Source organism: Gekko japonicus, unplaced genomic scaffold (genome assembly GCF_001447785.1).
Source record: "Gekko japonicus isolate JY-2015 unplaced genomic scaffold, Gekko_japonicus_V1.1 scaffold1795, whole genome shotgun sequence".
NCBI lineage: Eukaryota > Metazoa > Chordata > Lepidosauria > Squamata > Gekkonidae > Gekko > Gekko japonicus.
The window spans coordinates 103,785-122,560 of NW_015165875.1; the positions used below are offsets into that span (position 1 = coordinate 103,785).

Genomic DNA, 18,776 nt, shown 5'->3' on the forward strand with positions numbered 1-18,776 from the left:
CGCTGGGTTGGACTGGAGCAGGAGAACAGAGTTCGAGGCCAGGGGGACCTTTAGCCTGGGGGGCGGGGGGGGGAGGCCAAACCTGCTTAACGTAACAGCCACACAGAATAAACGTCCGATGTTTGAGAGCCACAAGACAGGAACACACAAATGTTTTTATTGCAAAATACGCACATTTGCTTTTAATGAACATTAAATTAGACTGTGTGAAAGAGCTGCGTGCGGCTCCCGAGCTGCAGTTTGGCCGCCCCTGCGGTAGATGAACCCCGTTTCATTCTGGGTATGAGCTTCCGTGTGCATGGAAGTGTTCAGCCACACGAACTTATCCCTTGAATAAAACTCTGTTGGTCTTAAAGGTGCCACTGGAATTGGACGTTGCCCTTTTTGCATTTGTTTGTCTTTAACTGCTCAGAGAGGGATTCTTTCTGGCCACCGTAAGACTCTGTATTTGAGTCACCTTTCTTTGGAACCTCACGGGTGACTGACAAGGTCTGGGTCCAGCTTACCTAAGGGACCGCCTTTCCTCATATGTTCCCCCGCGAGCACTTCAGTCCGGGACCCAACATCTCCTGGCAGTGCCAGGTCCCAAAGAGGCCAGGCTGGCCGCTACCAGGGCCAGGGCTTTCTCGGTGGCGGCTCCTATCTGGTGGAACGAGCTCCCGGAGGAGATCCGGGCCCTGCGGGACCTTGTGCAGTTCCGCAGGGCCTGTAAGACGGAGCTCTTCCACCAGGCGTATGAGTAGGAGCCGCCACTACCATCATCATTATTCCATCTTCAGCTGGCCCTGGATGAGGGAACATCAATGCTTCCCTGGAGCAGACGATGCTGAGCAGTTCAAATATGCCATCTCTGAAATTTCATGTAGAACACCTAGAGCACTTTAGTCAGTAACTCGTTATGAATGTTTTGTACTGTTGGATTTTAAATGGTTTTAATTATGTTTTATATTGGCGTTTGCCCCTATGTAAGCCGCCCTGAGCCCGCATTGCGAGGAGGGCGGGGTATAAATTGAATAAATAAATAATAAATAAGCCGGAGACTCAGAAGTGTAGGGAGAGGAGGTTGAGTCTCCGTAGGCTTCTTGCTGCGTCACTCTCGCCGCTTCCTCTGCAGGGCCCCAAGCAGTATCCCTACAGCAATTTGTACCTGGAAACCAGCGGAGATCCCAACCAAGAGGTGCCGGAGGTCAAGCACTATGAGATCTGAGGGCGGCTGTCTCCTGGACTTTCCTTCATCCTGCCTGTGGGACTGACTGTTGCATTGTTGTATTTGCTGTCTGAAAAAGCCGGACAGGCGAAAAACAAGTGACGGAAGGTTCTTGTGTGGTGTCTTTATTGCACCGTGTGGGTTCCCCAATATGGTGCCCATAGGCAGGCACCATGGTAAACATAAGTAGTTCATGAGAGAAGCCCATGTTGGATCAGGCCAATGGCCCATCCAGTCCAGCACTCTGTGTCACACAGTGGCCAAAAGTACCAGGGGCCCTCAGGAGGTCCAGCAGTGGGGCCAGGTCACTAGAAGCCCTCCCACTGTCCCCTCCCCCCCAAGCACCAAGAAGACAGAGCATCCCCTTGCCCCCTGCCGTGTGCTTCGGAGAAGTAGGCAGGGCTGTTGTGGAGGCAGAACCAGTGACTGGCTGCCTTCTGAGAGCCAGTTGGCTCTAGTGGTTAAGACTCTAATCTGGGAGAACCGGGTTTGATTCCCACTCCTCCACAAGCAGTTGCTGGTGTGACCGTGGGTCAATCACACATTCTCTCAAGGGCAGTCCTCAAAAGAGCTCTCTCAGCCGCACCTGCATCACAGGGTGCCTGCTGTGGGGAGGGGAAGGGAAAGGAGATTTTAAGCCGCTCTGAGACTCCCAAGTGAAGGGCGGGGTATAAATCCAATCTCTCCTTACAAATAAGAGGCTTTTTGCTTGGATCCTGCCCACTATGCACTGGAGAGGGGTCCAGGATCCTGTAAACTAAACTGGGCAAGGCAGCTGCAAGGTGGTGGGTGCTAGCAAGCAGTGGAGCACCCCTCCTTGGCTAGCTTCTCTGCGTGTACTTGATTCTCTGTTTTCCCCAAGGGCTGTATTTGTGCTGGCTATCCCCCCCGCCCGGTGGTCCCCTGCGTGTGGTCTCATTCCCAGGTCTCCTCGGCTCTGTTTCCCGGGGCAGCCGTTTTGTGGGGTGGCACCTGCAACCCTGCCCCCAAATCCCAAATGAGCTTGCAGGCCTGAAAAGGTTGGGGACCCCTGGCGTAGCAGCATCCAGGAAAGACAGCTGTCAAGCGAGCTGCGTGGAGCTGCGAGGGCTCGTTGGCGTTCTGAACACCAGAGGGAAGAACCTTCCCTGATGGGACCGGAGGTCCGTGTATTAAGTGTTTTAGGCGTAGGATGACTCAGTGGGAGGGAAAGGAAAAGAAGAGCTGGTTTTTATGCCCCACTTTTCACTATCCAAAGGAGTCTCGAACTGATTTACAATTGCCTTCCCTTCCTTTCCCCTCAACAGACACCCTGTGAAGTAGGTGGGGCTGAGAGCTCTGAGAGAACTGTGACTGGCCCAAGGTCATCCAGCTGCCTTCATGTGGAGGAATGGGGAATTAAACCCAGTTCTCCAGATTAGAATCCTCCACTCTTAACCACTACATCAAGGAAGGCAGGACTCCAGAGGCAAGGGTGTGTCACGCATTCGGCTGGCCTGTGATTGGGCCAGCTAGTTCTGGAGTATGAGAAGTCCGACGGCAGCTGTGAAGCTCTTTGGGCAAGCCCTGTTCAGTGATAGGTGAGTTATTTGTAATATTTATGTTCTGTAGGTGGGTGGAGCTCGGAACACTGTTTAGCCGGCCAGGGCACACGCGGAAGGACAGGAACTTGTCCAACGCCGTGCTGCAAACTTCACAGCCAAGCAGGAATTGGGACTTTGGCTTCTCTGTTCCAAGCCCACGATTGTGTGAATCTCAACACGTTCTTGGAAAATTTATGACTACTTTAGAGAAAAATTACAGTTTAGCAACTAAAAGGTCATTGGAAGGGGGAGATTCCACAGTTGTTGTAGTAGTACAAAAATATATTTACACAGCCCCCCCCCCCCCCCCCCCAATAGCTAGCAATATTTGTTGGCATAGAGCTGAGGTACACCACAACTGTGCTACAGCTTATGTCCCTTAAAGGGAGGGGGCTGTGGTTCAGTGGCAGAACATCTGCTGGGCATGCAGAAAGTTCCAGGTTCAATCCCTGGTGTCTCATCTCGTCTCTCTAGATTATAATTCTCTGTTGGTGGTGGCACACTCGAGAACATTCTACACGCTCCCAAATTGGTTGGGCCCCTGGCCTGTTGCTCAGAGGCGTCCCCAATCCCATTGGCTGCATGGCCTGCGTCCCGCCCACTCAAGCGGCCAGCGAAAATGTGCCTCACACTGTGTGGGTGGGGAGGCCTCACAAGAGGGACACTCCAGCCCTGCTGCTGTGCCCGGTCCCCTCAGAACACAGACTATGGCTGGACCCACTTCAGACTCCCACCCCCCCCAGGCTCCAGGTTGCTGCCACCGCCGACAGACCTACCCCACACAACCACTTTGCCTCGACCTGCTTCAGATCCCACCCCCAATGCTCTAGGTGGCCACCGCCCCTGAGAGGCCTATCACTGACAACCACCTGGGGGGTGTGGAGCCACGGCGCTCGCCTGAAGGAGGAGGAGAGTGAGCATGGGGGCGGCCTTGCTACTGCCGGGGACCCAGGGACTCCTGCTGCCGCTGCCAGCACTCGGCCGTTGAAGGCTCCCCCCCTCTTTTTCTCCCTCACGCCAAGAGGGACGCCCGTATCCTATGCAAAGGGAGGGAGGCTGGGCCGAGCAGGAGCCATCTCTGGGGGAGGCAGTGGGGAAGCCTGAGGAGGAGGAGGACGACAAGGAGGGAAGCGCCGAGGGGGCTGTAGCCCCGTCCCCTCCTGCTCCAGTGTAGGCTGGTGTCTGCCGGCGGAATAAGGCCAGAGGCTGAAGAGAGCGGAGGCCGCAAAGCGGACTTGTTAGGTACAACAGCCACCGCAGGGGTCGATGTCGTTAAACCAGTAATGACAACCAAAGTCGATTTCGAGGAAGCCTTACCCTCAGGCCGTGTAGATTTTAACTTTGGTGCCTTCAAAGAGGATTCTGATTTTTTAGAAACAGTCGAAGCCATGGCAGGGCGCAAGGCTGCCTCTAAAAGCACAGCCCTAAGGCGAGTCTCCCTATTACGTCGAGCTTGTCTAGTAAAACTAGCACAATGAATACAGGTATCGACTCTGTGGGATTCCCCGAGACAAAACAGGCACAAATCGTGACCATCGTTTGAGGGAAGTTTTGCTGGGCAATGACGGCACAGTTTAAAAAACTTTGTTTTGCCCATACGTTCTCTACCCCACTCACTATAAATAAAGGGGGGGTGAGAGGAGAAAAGTATCAATTTATTTATTTTTTAATATAAGAACAAGAAAAGTTGAAGAGTGAAAACGGCAGGGAACGAAAGAGAGGAATGTATACTTAGCCGAGGCAAGTACGGAGCCACAAAAACGAGGTGTGAACACAGGCGGTCAAAGAAGAACTGAGTGGGAGGCGGCTCTCTCCCCTGCTCCAGGCATGGGTAGTGCGTGCCTGCTCCCCAGGGTGGGAAGAGAGCCCACCAAAAGCTTTCTGAGGCAAAGCTCTAGAAGTGTCTCCGGTCAAGGTCGTGCACAGGTGCCCAACCCATGTGTGGGACTGCACAGAGACCACGACGAAGATCTCAGGAATCTACAGCAAAGTCTTCGGCGATTTGAAGCTGCAGGGAGGAAAACAACACCTGCGTTTATTCCTATGTTGACTTGCTTTGAACAGGAAATGCTTATCTGTATTCTAGTAGCCAAGTCAGCCAGATCTGAGGATACTTAAAGGCAGAGACTGGACCCATGAACAGGCAAGACGGATCTTCCTACAAACCTGAACAATGTCTCAGGTTTCAAGAAAAAGCCAAAATCATAAAATTAAAAAATATGGTGGGGTTTTTTTTTTTTAAAAAGCCTCTGTCATAGAGGACAGTCCTGATGTTGTGCTTGATAGGAGAACTGTATCATCAGCAAAAAGTAGGATAGAAACTTTAACGTTAGCAGTGGATGGAGAATAACAGTCCTGGGTAGAGACAGCAGAAAACATGTTGTTGATATATAAGTTAAACAATACAGTGGGCAGCACTCCCTACTGTCGGGAAATCAAATTGGAAAGTTGCCCATCTAACCCATGGCGGACTTGTGCAGTGGGATTAGACTACAGAATCTGAATGAACGCCAACAGTCTCCTTGTCAACAGATAATTTTAACTTGTGCCACAATCGGGCACAGGGTACAGTATCAATAGCCGCCTTCAAATTCAGAACTGTAATAGCAGAAGATGATCTTCTGCAAAAGCCTGTCCCCCCCCCCCAATGTTATTAGTTTCCAACCAGTCCATAAACCCAGTTATACAGAGACAGATCATAAAATTTCCCGGCCACTTCCTAGGGTACTTTGATGTGCCAGACACCTTCTCTCTCTTGAGAGCTTTTAGTGTCCTTGAGTCTCATCTTTCCAAGCTTGCCTTTGTTTTACATGTTGGGGGGGATGTCACTGAAAAGGGGGATGGCTGGCAGTTACATTTGGAGGGTGAAATCCCAGGGGGTGAATGGTTCTGAACCTTTTGAACCCTGTATATCTATTGCCTTTGGCACCTTTAACCTAACACAGCCAGAGTCCAGTCTGGATCCTATCAATGTCTCAATAAACTTATCATTCTTCAGAGTGAATGTTGTCGGGAACTGATTTATCCAGGAGTCTGACACAAGTGAGGCAAAATTATTCCAAGACAGATCCCTACTCATGTACCCAGTACATTTAAAAACATTGCAGGTTTATTTCCAGTCAATGCTTTCCACGATTAAAATACCGAGAGAAAGAGATTCACATTGCTGACAAAGGCATGAACAAGAAACAAGTAGCGGCAGAGGAATGGAATCAGGAGTACAGTTGCTTGATCTTCTGCACCGATTTCTTCCACCAGTCCGCCCAGTGCTGGGCCTTATTCAGATGGGCTGCGTTTTCCTCCTTGGTTCTGGCAAACTCTGCTTCAAGCACTTGTTTGAATGTCTGTGCGAAAAAACACAACACCACAAATCAGGGTTTGGCACCTCCAGCTCTTTTCATGTGGACAGAAGTATGAGGCGTTGGGTGGAGGCAGGCAGGTTAGCATCTACGGGTAATAATACAAGCCCCCCCCCCTCACCTGCCACACTGTTCTTTGCTCACAGCCGGCTCTAGAGACTCACGCAGGGCAGGGTAGGGCAGGGGTTGGGCCCCCCCCCTGAGGCCAATGAAGAACCCACAGAGGCCTGAGGAAGTGTGCCAAACAAAAAGGCACCCTCTAGCTGTCGTTTTCTCTTGAATTTAAACCATCTTGAGGTCTTGATGTTTAGGATGACCCAAAGGGTGGCAGAGCCAAGTCAAGACAGAGCTCTTGGGTTCTTTCCACGGCTCTGAAGGGATCCGCTCCTCCACCACTCATGATGAGGAAGTTTCTTGTTTAGGGGCTCCAAAAAAATCTAAAGCTGGACCTGCAAAGGAGTCAGGCAGAGACCCCTCCATTTCTGGGGTGGGGGGGGCAGGTATGAACTTGGTCCAGGCCCACATTTAGTAATCCATATTAAGTTATTTCAATATGAAACTATTTATATTTCCAAAACCCATATGCAATCAGCAATTAACCTGCGGTTTTAAAAATATCTCCCCCCCCCCCCCCCCCCACTCATAATAGTCTGAATCTCAGTCAAAGAAAGAGGACCCTGGAAGAAGAGAGGAAAGATATGACGGACCCCTTCGACTTAGACCATGAGAGTAGATACATGTGGGAACCAACGTTCCCTCTAAGCTGTAGAGTTCTGTAAGCAAAAATTCTACTTTGTGAGCTGCTGGCATTAAGGTTGTGAGCGAGCAACTTGGTTGCTGCATAAATTAGTTTGCCCTGGAGCCATCCTTCTTGAGCTAGGGCAAAGACGTGTGAGCCGGAGGCTAAAAACTGTGAGCTAGCTCACACTAACTCACACTGGTGGGAACCTGTAAGGACTTGTGGAAGGAATCTCCCTTCCCCCTCCCCCCACTATCTCCTCCCTCCCAAAAGCCCCCAGAGCCTCTCCCTTCCCCCCTCTCTCCTAGGGTTGCCAGCCCCCAGGTGAGGGCTGGAGATCCCCTGTAATCACAACAGACCTCCCAGCTACAGAGAGCAGTTCCCCTTTGGGTCCCCAGATCGAGGCTGGGAAATCCTGGGAGATTCGGGAGGACGGGGACCTCAGTGGGGCACAAGGCCACGGAGCCCCACCCTCCAAAGCAGGGGGAGCCCCACCCTCCAGCCAGGGGAACTGGTCTTCGGCGTCTGGAGAACAGCTGTACCTCCCGGTGATCTCCAACCCCCCCGCCTGGAGGCTGGCAACCCCTAGTGGCTGAAATGGATGCTCTGGGGGGGGGGTTGAGTCTGTGGTACTGTGCCCCTCTGAGGTCGCTCCCCTCCCCAAACAGCTCTTTCAGGCTCCCCCCCCCCCAATTTCTAGGAACTTCCTAACCTCTTTCGCTCCCCTCGGCAATCCCCATATCCAGGGGTCATTGCGTAGACAAAGAGGTGCAGGAGCAAGCTTTACAAAAACGAGCAGAGCCCGCCCTTGGCCTCCTAGGCAGTTGTCGTGTTGCTACAAAGACAAACAGGACTGACAGAACTTGGGGACCCGGCAGCCTGAGCATCTACCTGGCAGCTTGGGGAGGGGCATTGCCCCTGCTGGGAAATCGGGGGGGGGGGGGCTTGAACCCCCCCAGTAGTTTATTCCCCAGAAAGTAGCCTCCCCCCCTTGCAAAGCTACTGCAGAGAAACCTGTGTGGATAAATCCATGCAATTTGTTGCTGTATCTAGATCTCCAGAGACTGGGCCTTTCTGGCAAAGCCCACAAGCTTCAGCTTTTACCCTCGCTGTGAATTTCTTAGAGGGATTCTCAGCTCTGTGCAACTCTGAAAGATTCCAGGAGCCTTCTTTAGTGCCAGACCCAGCAGCCCTGCCTAGATCAGGCTGTCTGGATGATTTCTTTTTTGGGGGGAAAAGAGAATGCATTGCTTCATTATGGACGGAGTGCAGATACATCGGCTCCTGCCCCTCTCTCCCACAAGGACGGCCTGAGAGGCGTCTGTTCCTACAATTAATACTGACTGCAGTTAACTTGGGACCACACAGAGAAACGCGGGAAGCTTCTGCTGCTGCGACTCAGGAACCATCACAAGAAAATATGAATTTGCTGTGGCGTGACCACCCTCAGTCCCGGGCTGACTGTGACGCTCTGCCACCTTGCAGCCTTTTCCCACACGCACAGATCTACGAGATCTGGACTCCCAACAGCGCCCAGTGCCCTACCATGTAAACAGCATCCCTCTCTTCCACGGCAGCCACGTGACCCAGGGTTGTCTTTGCTGTTGTTACAGCAGCAGTTTCCTGGCACAGGATTTGATCTGGGAAGCCCACAAGTGTAGTTCTTGGGATTCCAGGCCACGTCCTTAAAAGTGACACAGAAATAAACAGTGCAAAAACCTGTTTATAGATACCTTGTTATAATCAACCATTGTACTGGAGGACTGGAGAAAGAGTGGGTCCTTTATAGCGAGCTATCATAGGCGCTGGTCTATTTGTGGTTCCGCGCTAAGGCCCCAGCACATACCCATGGTGAAGCTCAAAAAGGATAGTGCAGAGGTGGGGGGGAAGGGGAACCCTGGTGGTGCACCTCTCCTGTGAGGACAGTCTGGTACTTCAGGTAGGAAATAGATAACTAAAGGGGGGCACAACAGAGGTTTATAGAATTATGCACAGGGCAGAGCAAATGGATGGAGGGCTTTTTATCCCATTCCCATAATACTAGAACTTGGGTATCTGATGACCTTGACGGGTACTAGATTCAGAATGGAAAAAAGGAAATACTCTGTCACTCAATGAGCAATTAAGTTGAGGGACTGACTGCCATGGGCAGAGATGACTTTAAGAGGGAATCAGACAGATAACACAGAAGATCGGTCCATCAGTAGCTACTGGCCACGGTGACTAAAGGGAACCTCCATGTACCAAGGCAGCAAACCTTGAATACCAGCATTAGGGGGCAACATCAGGGGAAAGCTCTGGCCCCTGCACCTGGGCTGTTGGCCCTTCAGGGCAGCTGGCTGGCCGCTGTGTGAAGCAGGATGCTGGACTAGATGGTCCTCTGGTCGAACCCAGCAGGGCAGCTCTTCTGCAGTCCCTGGATGAACAGCCTGCAGAACCTCATCTCGTGGCTTACGGCCCTTACCTGCTCCCCCGTTCAGCCACCAGCTTACACGCTTCCGCGGCTAAGGAAAGGCCAGCTTTCTTACGGCGGATCAGGGTGCTTGTCTTCTCCTTCGGGGTCTCTGTTTCTGGGACAGGGCGAGATCAGACTCCGCATCAGTGTGACAGGCTCAGAGTTACTTCATGGCTATTTTCTCAAAGTAGTAGCAGTAGTCAAATTTATGGCATAGGGCCAAAGGCTAAACTAAAAAGGAATGCATAGGATGCTAATATTATCGAAAATGATAAAGAGCTGATCGGGGGTCATTTCCTGCGGGAGCGCACAGGAGCAGAGCTCCGGCAGTAAGGAGCCCAGGGGGCGGGCACATGCAAAAAGCCCCGCTCCCAGCAGCCCTCAGTTGGGCCACGAGGCGCAAGAAGCAGCCAGGTAAGTTGCAGAGCCTCCCCCCTCCCCGGCCCGCCTTCAGGTACAAGCTCTCCCTCCTCTGCGAGGGCAGATCTGCACGTCCCCCCCCCAATAGCTAGCAATCCAAAACAGTCCAGTGGAGCCTGAGTGGTGGGTGTTGCCTTCTGACACACTTCCGGTGATGTCAGGGGGTGTGGCATATGCAAATAAGTTATGCTAATCACTTATGCTAATGAGCTCCTGCACCTCTTTTTCTACGAAATTACCCCTCGAGCTGATTATAAAAGGTTAAAATTCCCAAGCCCCATCAGCGTGCCAAACTGAACATGAAGCAAAGCTTTGGCATGGATTTTCTTGGCGGACCGTCCACTCTATGCCTCATGGGCCTTCCAGTCACAGGCTCTTGGGGGGGGGGGGGGGCCCCATCTGCACGTCATCTATGGTGAGGCTGTCGTCCAACTCCACAAGGATCTTTTCTGTGCAGGCGGCCAATGTGGAGACAAAGCTCTGGGCACACTCGACGGCGCAGGCCTGGGGGGGGAAGGATTTACACTGATGCTGTTTCTGCACACGAAGGCTTCCCCCTCCACAGGTGCAAAGAGTATTTGGCATCTGGGGAAGGGAGGGCTGGCTCTCAAAATCTCCCCCCCCCTTCTTGGAGACCCCCGGGCCCTTGTGCCAAGGATCACTGCCTGGACAACCTGCCCCTCTTGGTCACAGGTTGCCAATGGGTCTGCACTCTTTGTTCTACCTTATTTATCTACTAGGAGTAAGGCCCATTGTGGGAAGAAATACAACGAGCTCTAGAGGGAAGCTCCGGGTGAGTGTCCCGACTGTGGCTGGTGAGGCGGCAGAGGGAAGGGGAAAATAGAGGGAGGCAAGCCATGTTTATTACCTTCTGCTTAGCAGGGCTGTCTCAAGTCATTTTGCTGCCCCAAACAGGTCATATGGGAGGACAGCCTCATGGGAATAGGTATGGTTCCCTCCACCCCTGACTTGTGTTGATTTGGGGTTATGCAGTGGCAGGAAAGGTAGAAAAGCACCTCCTCCTATGCCATGTCTTCTGGGTTCCAAGGGTCTGGAAAGTGGTTCCATAGCCAGTTACAGGGTTACCAACTCTGGGCTGGGAAATACCTGTAGATTTGAGGGGTAGAGCCTGGGGAGGGCAGGGTTTGGGGTGCGGAGGGACCTCAGCAGGGTATAATGCCATAGAGTCCATTGCCCAAAGCAGCCATTTTCTCCAGGAGAACTCATCTTGGAGATATCCAGGTGCTGCCCGGAGGCTGGTAATACGAAGGGGAGGGCCAGACCTGTAGATCTGAGGGGTAGAGCCTGGGGAGGGCAGGGTTTGGGATGCAGAGGGACTTCAGCAGAGTATAGTGCCATAGAGTCCACTGCCCAAAGCAGCCATTGTAATAGCTGGGAAATTTTCTGCAGGGGAAATGATGCGCTGTGGCTGGGGAACACAGTGTTTTCTGGGAGATCTCCAGGCCCCATAGGAAGATTGGCAACTCCAGTGACCGTTTAAGGGGAAATTGGGATATGTATTTTACCTCAGGACACATTCAATGACTCGCAACAACAAACTGTTTAGAATGTTAGAGGCAAAGGCCAATCAGGCCGCATATGCAAATGACCTCTGTGTTCTGACTGGCTATTGGGGGGAGAGGAACAACAAACTGTTTAGAATGTTGGAGGCAGGACTCAGGCAATGCAGCCAGTGGATAGGGAGACCCTCTGAATGACAGATCATTCAGCCAACTGATTTCGGAGCGTGTTGGAATGTTCAGGGGAGTCCATGACCAAAACAGAATCTCTCCTTATATATAATTGAGTAGTGGGTGCCAAAGTTCTAAAATGCACTCCTTTAGTGTATGGACGCTTGAACTGTCAGTCAGAAGACGCTGGCTGGGTTGACTGGCTGCTTTGTGCAGTCCCGCCCAGCGTTTCAAGGTCTTTTGCATATGGAAGCTGATTGGACTTCACTGCATTCCACACCTCAAACTCACCCCCCTCCCCGCAAGGCAGTTGGAATGTCAGTTGCATATGGAACCTTCAAGGTCTTTTGCATATGGAAGCTGATTGGACTTCACTGCATTCCACACCTCAAACTCACCCCCCTCCCCGCAAGGCAGTTGGAATGTCAGTTGCATATGGAACCTTCAAGGTCTTTTGCATATGGAAGCTGATTGGACTTCACTGCATTCCACACCTCAAACTCACCCCCCTCCCCGCAAGGCAGTTGGAATGTCAGTTGCATATGGAACCTTCAAGGTCTTTTGCATATGGAAGCTGATTGGACTTCACTGCATTCCACACCTCAAACTCACCCCCCTCCCCGCAAGGCAGTTGGAATGTCAGTTGCATATGGAACCTTCAAGGTCTTTTGCATATGGAAGCTGATTGGACTTCACTGCATTCCACACCTCAAACTCACCCCCCTCCCCGCAAGGCAGTTGGAATGTCAGTTGCATATGGAACCTTCAAGGTCTTTTGCATATGGAAGCTGATTGGACTTCACTGCATTCCACACCTCAAACTCACCCCCCTCCCCGCAAGGCAGTTGGAATGTCAGTTGCATATGGAACCTTCAAGGTCTTTTGCATATGGAAGCTGATTGGACTTCACTGCATTCCACACCTCAAACTCACCCCCCTCCCCGCAAGGCAGTTGGAATGTCAGTTGCATATGGAACCTTCAAGGTCTTTTGCATATGGAAGCTGATTGGACTTCACTGCATTCCACACCTCAAACTCACCCCCCTCCCCGCAAGGCAGTTGGAATGTCAGTTGCATATGGAACCTTCAAGGTCTTTTGCATATGGAAGCTGATTGGACTTCACTGCATTCCACACCTCAAAATTTGCAGAGGGGGGGGACCTCAGACAGGTAGAATGCTATAGACTACACCCTCCAAACCAGCCACTTTGTCCTGGGTAACAATTGCTGCCAATCTCCAGGTGAGGGCTACAGATCACTCACAATTACAACTGCTCTTCAGGTAGCAGAGATCAGTTCCTCTGGAGAAAACAGTGGACTCTGTCATTATACCCTGCTGAGGTCACCACAGCAAATTGACACTGTTTGCCCAAAGCCAGAGCACTCCCCCAGAGCCTCTTTCTAGATCTCGTTGTATTGCTTTCACAACAGGCTTTACTGCTAGTTATATATAAGGAGAGATAATTTGGATTTATATACCACCCTTCTCTTAATTCACAGAGCTCAGGGCGGTCATCAACAGAACTAGATGATTTAAATCCAGAGGTTAAAATAGTTAAAATAACATCAGATGGCGCCTTGTAGGCAAGCCCAGCCCGGCCCAGCTTCAGAGAAAACCACCTGTTCATAAGTATTTTTAAACTAAAGAACATGGAACAAAATTGCTGCCCAATCTTATTTATATTGACACAGGAGTGACTAAAGAGTGACAAGGGAAGAAATGGCGATTGCAATTTTATGTGCATTTCCTTGAGAGAAAATCCTTGAGAGAACTGAAGAGACATGCTCCTCACCAAAAGGGGCTGGCGTTTGCCTTCAGAGCCCCTTTGAAGGGCTGAGGGCTCAGAATATGGAACCCACGTGCTGCCCCCTGGGCTGAGGCCATCAGTGAGAAGTCTGCTTGTGGGACATAAGAACATAAGCACATAAGAGAAGCCAATGTTGGATCAGGCCAAAGGCCCATCTAGTCCAACACTCTGTGTCACACAGTGGCCAAAAATACCAGGTGCCATCAGGAGGTCCAGCAGTGGGGCCGGGACACTAGAAGCCCTCCCACTGTTGCCCACCCCCAACCAAGATGACAGAGCATCCCTTGCCCCAGACTGAGAGTTCCTCTCTATACCTTGTGGCTGATAGCTACTGATGGACTTCTGCTCCATATGCTTATCTAATTCCCTTTTGAAGCTGTCCATGCTTGTAGCTGCCACCACCTCCTGTGGCAGTGAATTCCATGTGTGAATCACTCTTTGGGTGAAGAAGGACTTCCTTTTATCCCTTCTAACCCGACCGCTCAGCAATTTCATGGAGTGCCCACGAGTTCTTGTATTGTGAGAAAGGGAGAAAAGGACTTCTTTCTCTACCTGCTCTATCCCACGCATAATCTTATAAACCTCAATCATGTCGCCCCTCAGCCGTCATTTCTCCAAGCTTAAGAGCCCCAAGCGCTTTAACTTTTCTTCATAGGGAAAGTATTTCAACCCTTTTATCATTCTAGTTGCCCTTTTCTGCACTTTTCCCCATGCTATAATATCCTTTTTGAGGTGTGGTGACCAGAACTGTACACAGTACTCCAAATGAGGTCGCACCATTGATTTATACAAGGGCATTATGATACTGGCTTTATTTGTTTTCAATTCCCTTCCTAATAATCCCCAGCATAGCGTTGGCCTTCTTTATTGCAGTCGCACAATGTCTCGACATTTTCATTGAGTTATCTGCTACGACTCCAAGATCTCTCTCTTGGTCAGTCTCTGCCAGTTTGGACCCCATCAATGTGTATTTGTATTTAGGATTTTTGGCTCCAATGTGCATCACTTTGCACTTGGCCACACTGAACCCCATTTGCCACGCTGATGCCCACTCGCCCATCCTCGACAGATCCAAGAAAGATGGAAGGAGCAGCCCCTTCCCCTCCCTTTCTTTTCAGGAGCTTTTTCAGAACATCTGAAGATCTCAGCTGCACGCTCGTCTGAACCACAGTGTGATTATTTTTTGCCTGCTGTTTCATCTGTTGTAATTCAGATGGTTTAATCCTGACTGTTATTCATGCAATTTGCAGGTGGCCTTGAGAACAACTCTGGTACACAAACATAGTAAAAAAAAAAAAACCTACCGGGAAAACTAGATGGCTCGTTTGCATGAAAAAGCCCTCGTAATCAGCCACACAAATACTGGGAGAGCAGCTCAGAGCTCCTCGAAGCCTCCCTTCCAAAAGCCCCTTGGCAGGCGAAGCTTCGTCTCTGCCCCCAAATGACCCACCTTGGAGTGGTGAAACTCAGGGGGGAAAGAGGCCTGGCTCCCCAAGCTACCTCCAGTTTCTGGGTGCAGAGACGGATCCCATCCACTTGCTCCTTCTGTCTTCCTTCCTCCTCCAGGCACAGAGCTTCCAGCTGGGATACGTTCTCCGGGTGCCCCAGAGTCGGGCGCAGCTGATTCTTGTTTTTGTCCTTGAAATGAACAGCCAAGCTGTGAGGGGCTCTGTTTGTCATCACCAGGCCACTGAGGAGATGTCAGAGGCTGGTGGCAGCGTTGCTAGTTTTGTCTCCGACCCAGGGTTGCTAGCCCCCAGGTGGGGGAGCGGGGAATCCTCCGGCTTCACTGCCAGCCAGCCCCCAACAGCCACAACCCAGCGAGACACCCCCAATGTGATGATGTGGAAGTGATGGCATCACACCTGGGACGTCACCTGGGGAAGCTCTGGTATTTGGGGCAAAACCCTCTGGTAGCCATAGAGCTTTGCCCTAAAATGCCAGAGCATCGCCACGTGCCGTTCCTGGCGCGATGACATCGCCCCGCCCCCACTCCCCAGAGACCCCCCCCCCATTACTTGTGTGGACAAACCCCCCCCCCCCAAGGCTGCAAAGAGGAGGGAGAGAGGAAAGGGTTGTTCCATCCCCTCAGGTGGTGAGTGGGTTCCTCCTGACTGAATCAGGACACCTGGGCCAGGCCTGGATCTTTGCCTGGGCCGGATTCTAGAGCTCTCCCTCTGTCGGGATGCCTTTCCTCTCGACTCTTGCCCGCCTGCTGCATCCTCACCTTCCCACCCTAGCCTTCCTTCCACAGACGTCTCTCACTCACCTCCCTGTCTGCAACAGATTCTGTTCCAGGGACCCTCACCTGCTGCTGCCCTCTGCCCTGACCCCAGACTGAACCCCACCAGGATGCTCTGGTCTTCAGCAGCTCGGTTGCCTGTGGCCCAGCCCACACCAAGAGGGCTTTCATGGGGGGAGGGTCCTGCTGCATGTCGCAGGGGCAGCCCAAGGAGGCGGGTGGGGGTGGGGGGTAGGCAGGAGGAAAGGGTGGACCGGAAGACTCCAGGAGGCTCAGGCACGCTACCTTCTGAAGGTCCCCCTTTTGCAGTTGTTCCTGTAAATCTCGCCGGATCTGCTCCGTGGACTCGAGGAGGAGTTGTTCATGATCTTTCAGAACCTTGTCAGTTACCAGCTGGACAATGTCAGGGAGCAGCTCCTCAAACCTCTTCAGCTGATCCCGGAATCTGTTAGGTTTCAGGAACAAAAAGCGAGGCCCCGTTATCTAGGCATTCAGAGAACCTGCCACTGCATCTGTGGCTGCGCAGAAAAAAGAATGGCCCGTAAGGACAATGCCAAAGGATGGAGAGGGCCAAGCAGGAGTTCCAGTGGCCAAGCGAGGCCCATTGCCGGGTTGAGGGTTTCACTCTTTTCCAGGCAAAGTGAATTATGCAAAGCCAAATGAATTCAAATGCACTTATGTTTGTATAATTTCACAGACTGCAGATTATGGGTGTGTGTGGAATTCTTATTTTAAGAGCACAGTACACACTGCGCACACAAAAGATTAGTCAGCGATATGTTGAAATTGACAAAGATCAATATGTCTTATATAGTAAGATACAAGGCGGAAAGTAATTCAAGAAATCCTGGGGAAAAATCTAGCATTAAATAAAACCTGAAATATATCTGTTGAATATTATTCCAAAGGGATATAATTTACAAGATACTTATTTATTGTCTTCTATAATAGCCACTGCTCGTTTGTTACTGGCTAAAAATTGGAAATCTGATATAATACCTTCCAGAGAAGACCTAACATTCAAAATATTAGAGTTAGCACAAATGGATGATTTGAGTCTGATGCTTCAAAACAAAAATGAAAAGGTACATACTAAGAGGTGGTTAAAGGTGTATAAATGGATAGAAGACTTGACGAATGTGTAAGACTCTATCGTATGTGTAAATGTATAGTTGGAATGTAATATTTTTATAAAACGCACAATAAAAGGTAAAAAAAGACAAAGATCAATATATATAATCAAGCACATAATGTGTTTCGACACACACCAAAAAGCCAATTTTTACTAGACAACGAACAAGGTCTCTAGACAGCTGTGACAGCTAAATGTGAACCTCCATGTTTAGAAGCAGTATGCCTCTGAATACCACACATTTGGGACAAACAACGGATACTACCTTCATACCATGCTGATAGCTTCTCAGGGACATCTGTCTGGGCACTGCTGGAATCAGAGTTCCAGTCTTGCTGGACTTGCCACCAGAATTCAGCAGTGTCCATTCTTATTTCTCAGATTAGCTAGTTACAGGATATTCTAGGATTTAAATTAATTAGCCATGACCAACTTGTTCCACTGGGCTACCGTAAGTTATGCAAAGGTACTTCACAAACATAATGTTTTTGCCAGGCTTTTTTTGGGGGGTACTATCACATTACTGTGTACCTTTAAAAAAGCAGGGGGAAAAAAATACAGCCCAGGGTTTACCAGAGATGCAGGCAACATGGTAACTGCTTGTCTGTTCCAAATACAGCAGGAGTTTCTGTCCCATCACATCAACACACTGGTCATAGGTTTCCTGCAGGTATTCTGGCCTTGTGATTTGATGCTTGTCCTTTCTGTAGAAGTCCTTTGGAAGTTGGAGGGGGGGGAAAGAGAAGATAAAAACATCTGGATTAAGATTTCTGAGCACCAAAGTGGGGAAGGAGGGAGCCTTATTCTGAATAACGGCTCAGTACGGAGGCATGCTGGGATCAAATCAAGGTCTGTTCTAACCCAGCGTCCTGTTTCCCTTAGAGGCCTAAATCCCTGGGAAGCTTGCAGATGGGACCTCACCGAGAACCCCCCCCCCCTGGCATTCCTAGCACTCAGTACCCAGAAGTATATACTGCCTCTGCACATGGAAGGTCGCATCAGGACTACTGGGATGAAGCCAGGAGGACACGAGGCAAGTCTTATTACACATGCTACAGAGGTGAAGGGGGGGGGGGGAGTCTCCAAATGGGTAGTTCTCCCTTAACACCAGCGTATCACTATAATAATAAAATAAACAATTCTTCATTAGTAGATATTTTAATTTTTTTTAAAGTGCATTTACCTCAGCAACATTCATCAGAATATCAAAGTTGTCCCAGACAGTATTGAAAATAATCCCTTTAAAGTGGTCCCAACTGTAGGGGGGAAAAACATAAGCAGCGCTTAGTCATGAGACCAATGCTCCCTCTAAGCTGTGGAGTCTTGTGAGCAGAAATCCTACTTGGTGAGCTACCGGCATTAAAGTTGTGAGCGAGCGATTTGGCTGCTGCATAAATCAGTTTGCTCTGGAGCCCTCCTTTCTGAGCTGAGACAAAAATGTGTGAGCCAGAGGCTAAAAAACGGTGAGTTAGCCCACACTAACTCAGCTTAGAGGGAACACGGGTCGTGTCCAATGCTTCCTCTAAGCTGTGGAGTCTTGTGAGCAGAAATCCTACTTTGTGAGCTACCGGCATTAAAGCTGTGAGCCAGCGATTGGGCTGCTGCATAAATCAGTTTGCTCTGGAGCCCCATCCTTCCTGGGCTGAGACAAAAATGTGTGAGCCAGAGGCTAGAAAACTGTGAGCTAGCCCACACTAACTCAGCCTAGAGGGAACACTGCATGGGACTAGCACCATTCAAGATAGCAAGCGACAAAGCCACACAAGGGGTCCGAGTCATGGCTGGGAGGCTCTGAAAACCCAGGGGAACCACCAGCCTGGTGGAGAAATCTGACTTTGGTTCAAAATACCCTTTTGGGAAACTCGTGAATTCCGCAGTTTGGGCAGAAGTTTGGGTATCTCCATAGCAATGTCCAACTAGTAGCTGCCGGGCCGGAATGGTCAGCAGGAGCAAAGCCTAAGTTGGGGTGGGGGGGGTGGAGTATCCCTCTTTTGTCTTTTGTAGGATTTATTAGTTATATATTTCCCCACGAGCACTTCGGTCTGGGACACAACATCTCCTGGCAATCCCAGGTCCCAGAGAGGCCAGGCTGGCCGCTACCAGGGCAAGGGCTTTTTCGGTGGCGGCTCCTAACTGGTGGAATGAGCTACCGGTGGAGGTA

At 50.6% G+C, this 18,776-nt stretch overlaps 2 protein-coding genes across 2 annotated transcripts in view; one reads left to right on the plus strand and one right to left on the minus strand.

The window, feature by feature from the left end:
• The window catches only part of NDUFB8 (NADH:ubiquinone oxidoreductase subunit B8), an 8,515-nt gene extending 7,201 nt beyond the window's left edge, over positions 1-1,314 (plus strand). Inside the window, exon 5 of the mRNA XM_015411271.1 lies at positions 1,115-1,314. Coding sequence (XP_015266757.1) covers positions 1,115-1,207 — 93 coding nt within the window. The 3' untranslated portion in view covers positions 1,208-1,314. The remainder of the gene's footprint in view (positions 1-1,114) is intronic.
• Positions 1,315-5,981: 4,667 nt separating this feature from the next.
• CCDC180 (coiled-coil domain containing 180) overlaps positions 5,982-18,776 on the minus strand; it is a gene marked incomplete at its 5' end in the record, with an annotated part of 77,589 nt that continues 64,794 nt past the window's right edge. The window contains 8 exons of the mRNA XM_015411272.1: positions 5,982-6,113; positions 8,413-8,551; positions 9,332-9,440; positions 10,138-10,246; positions 14,742-14,879; positions 15,769-15,928; positions 17,233-17,330; positions 17,799-17,871. Coding sequence (XP_015266758.1) covers positions 5,982-6,113; positions 8,413-8,551; positions 9,332-9,440; positions 10,138-10,246; positions 14,742-14,879; positions 15,769-15,928; positions 17,233-17,330; positions 17,799-17,871 — 958 coding nt within the window. The remainder of the gene's footprint in view (positions 6,114-8,412; positions 8,552-9,331; positions 9,441-10,137; positions 10,247-14,741; positions 14,880-15,768; positions 15,929-17,232; positions 17,331-17,798; positions 17,872-18,776) is intronic.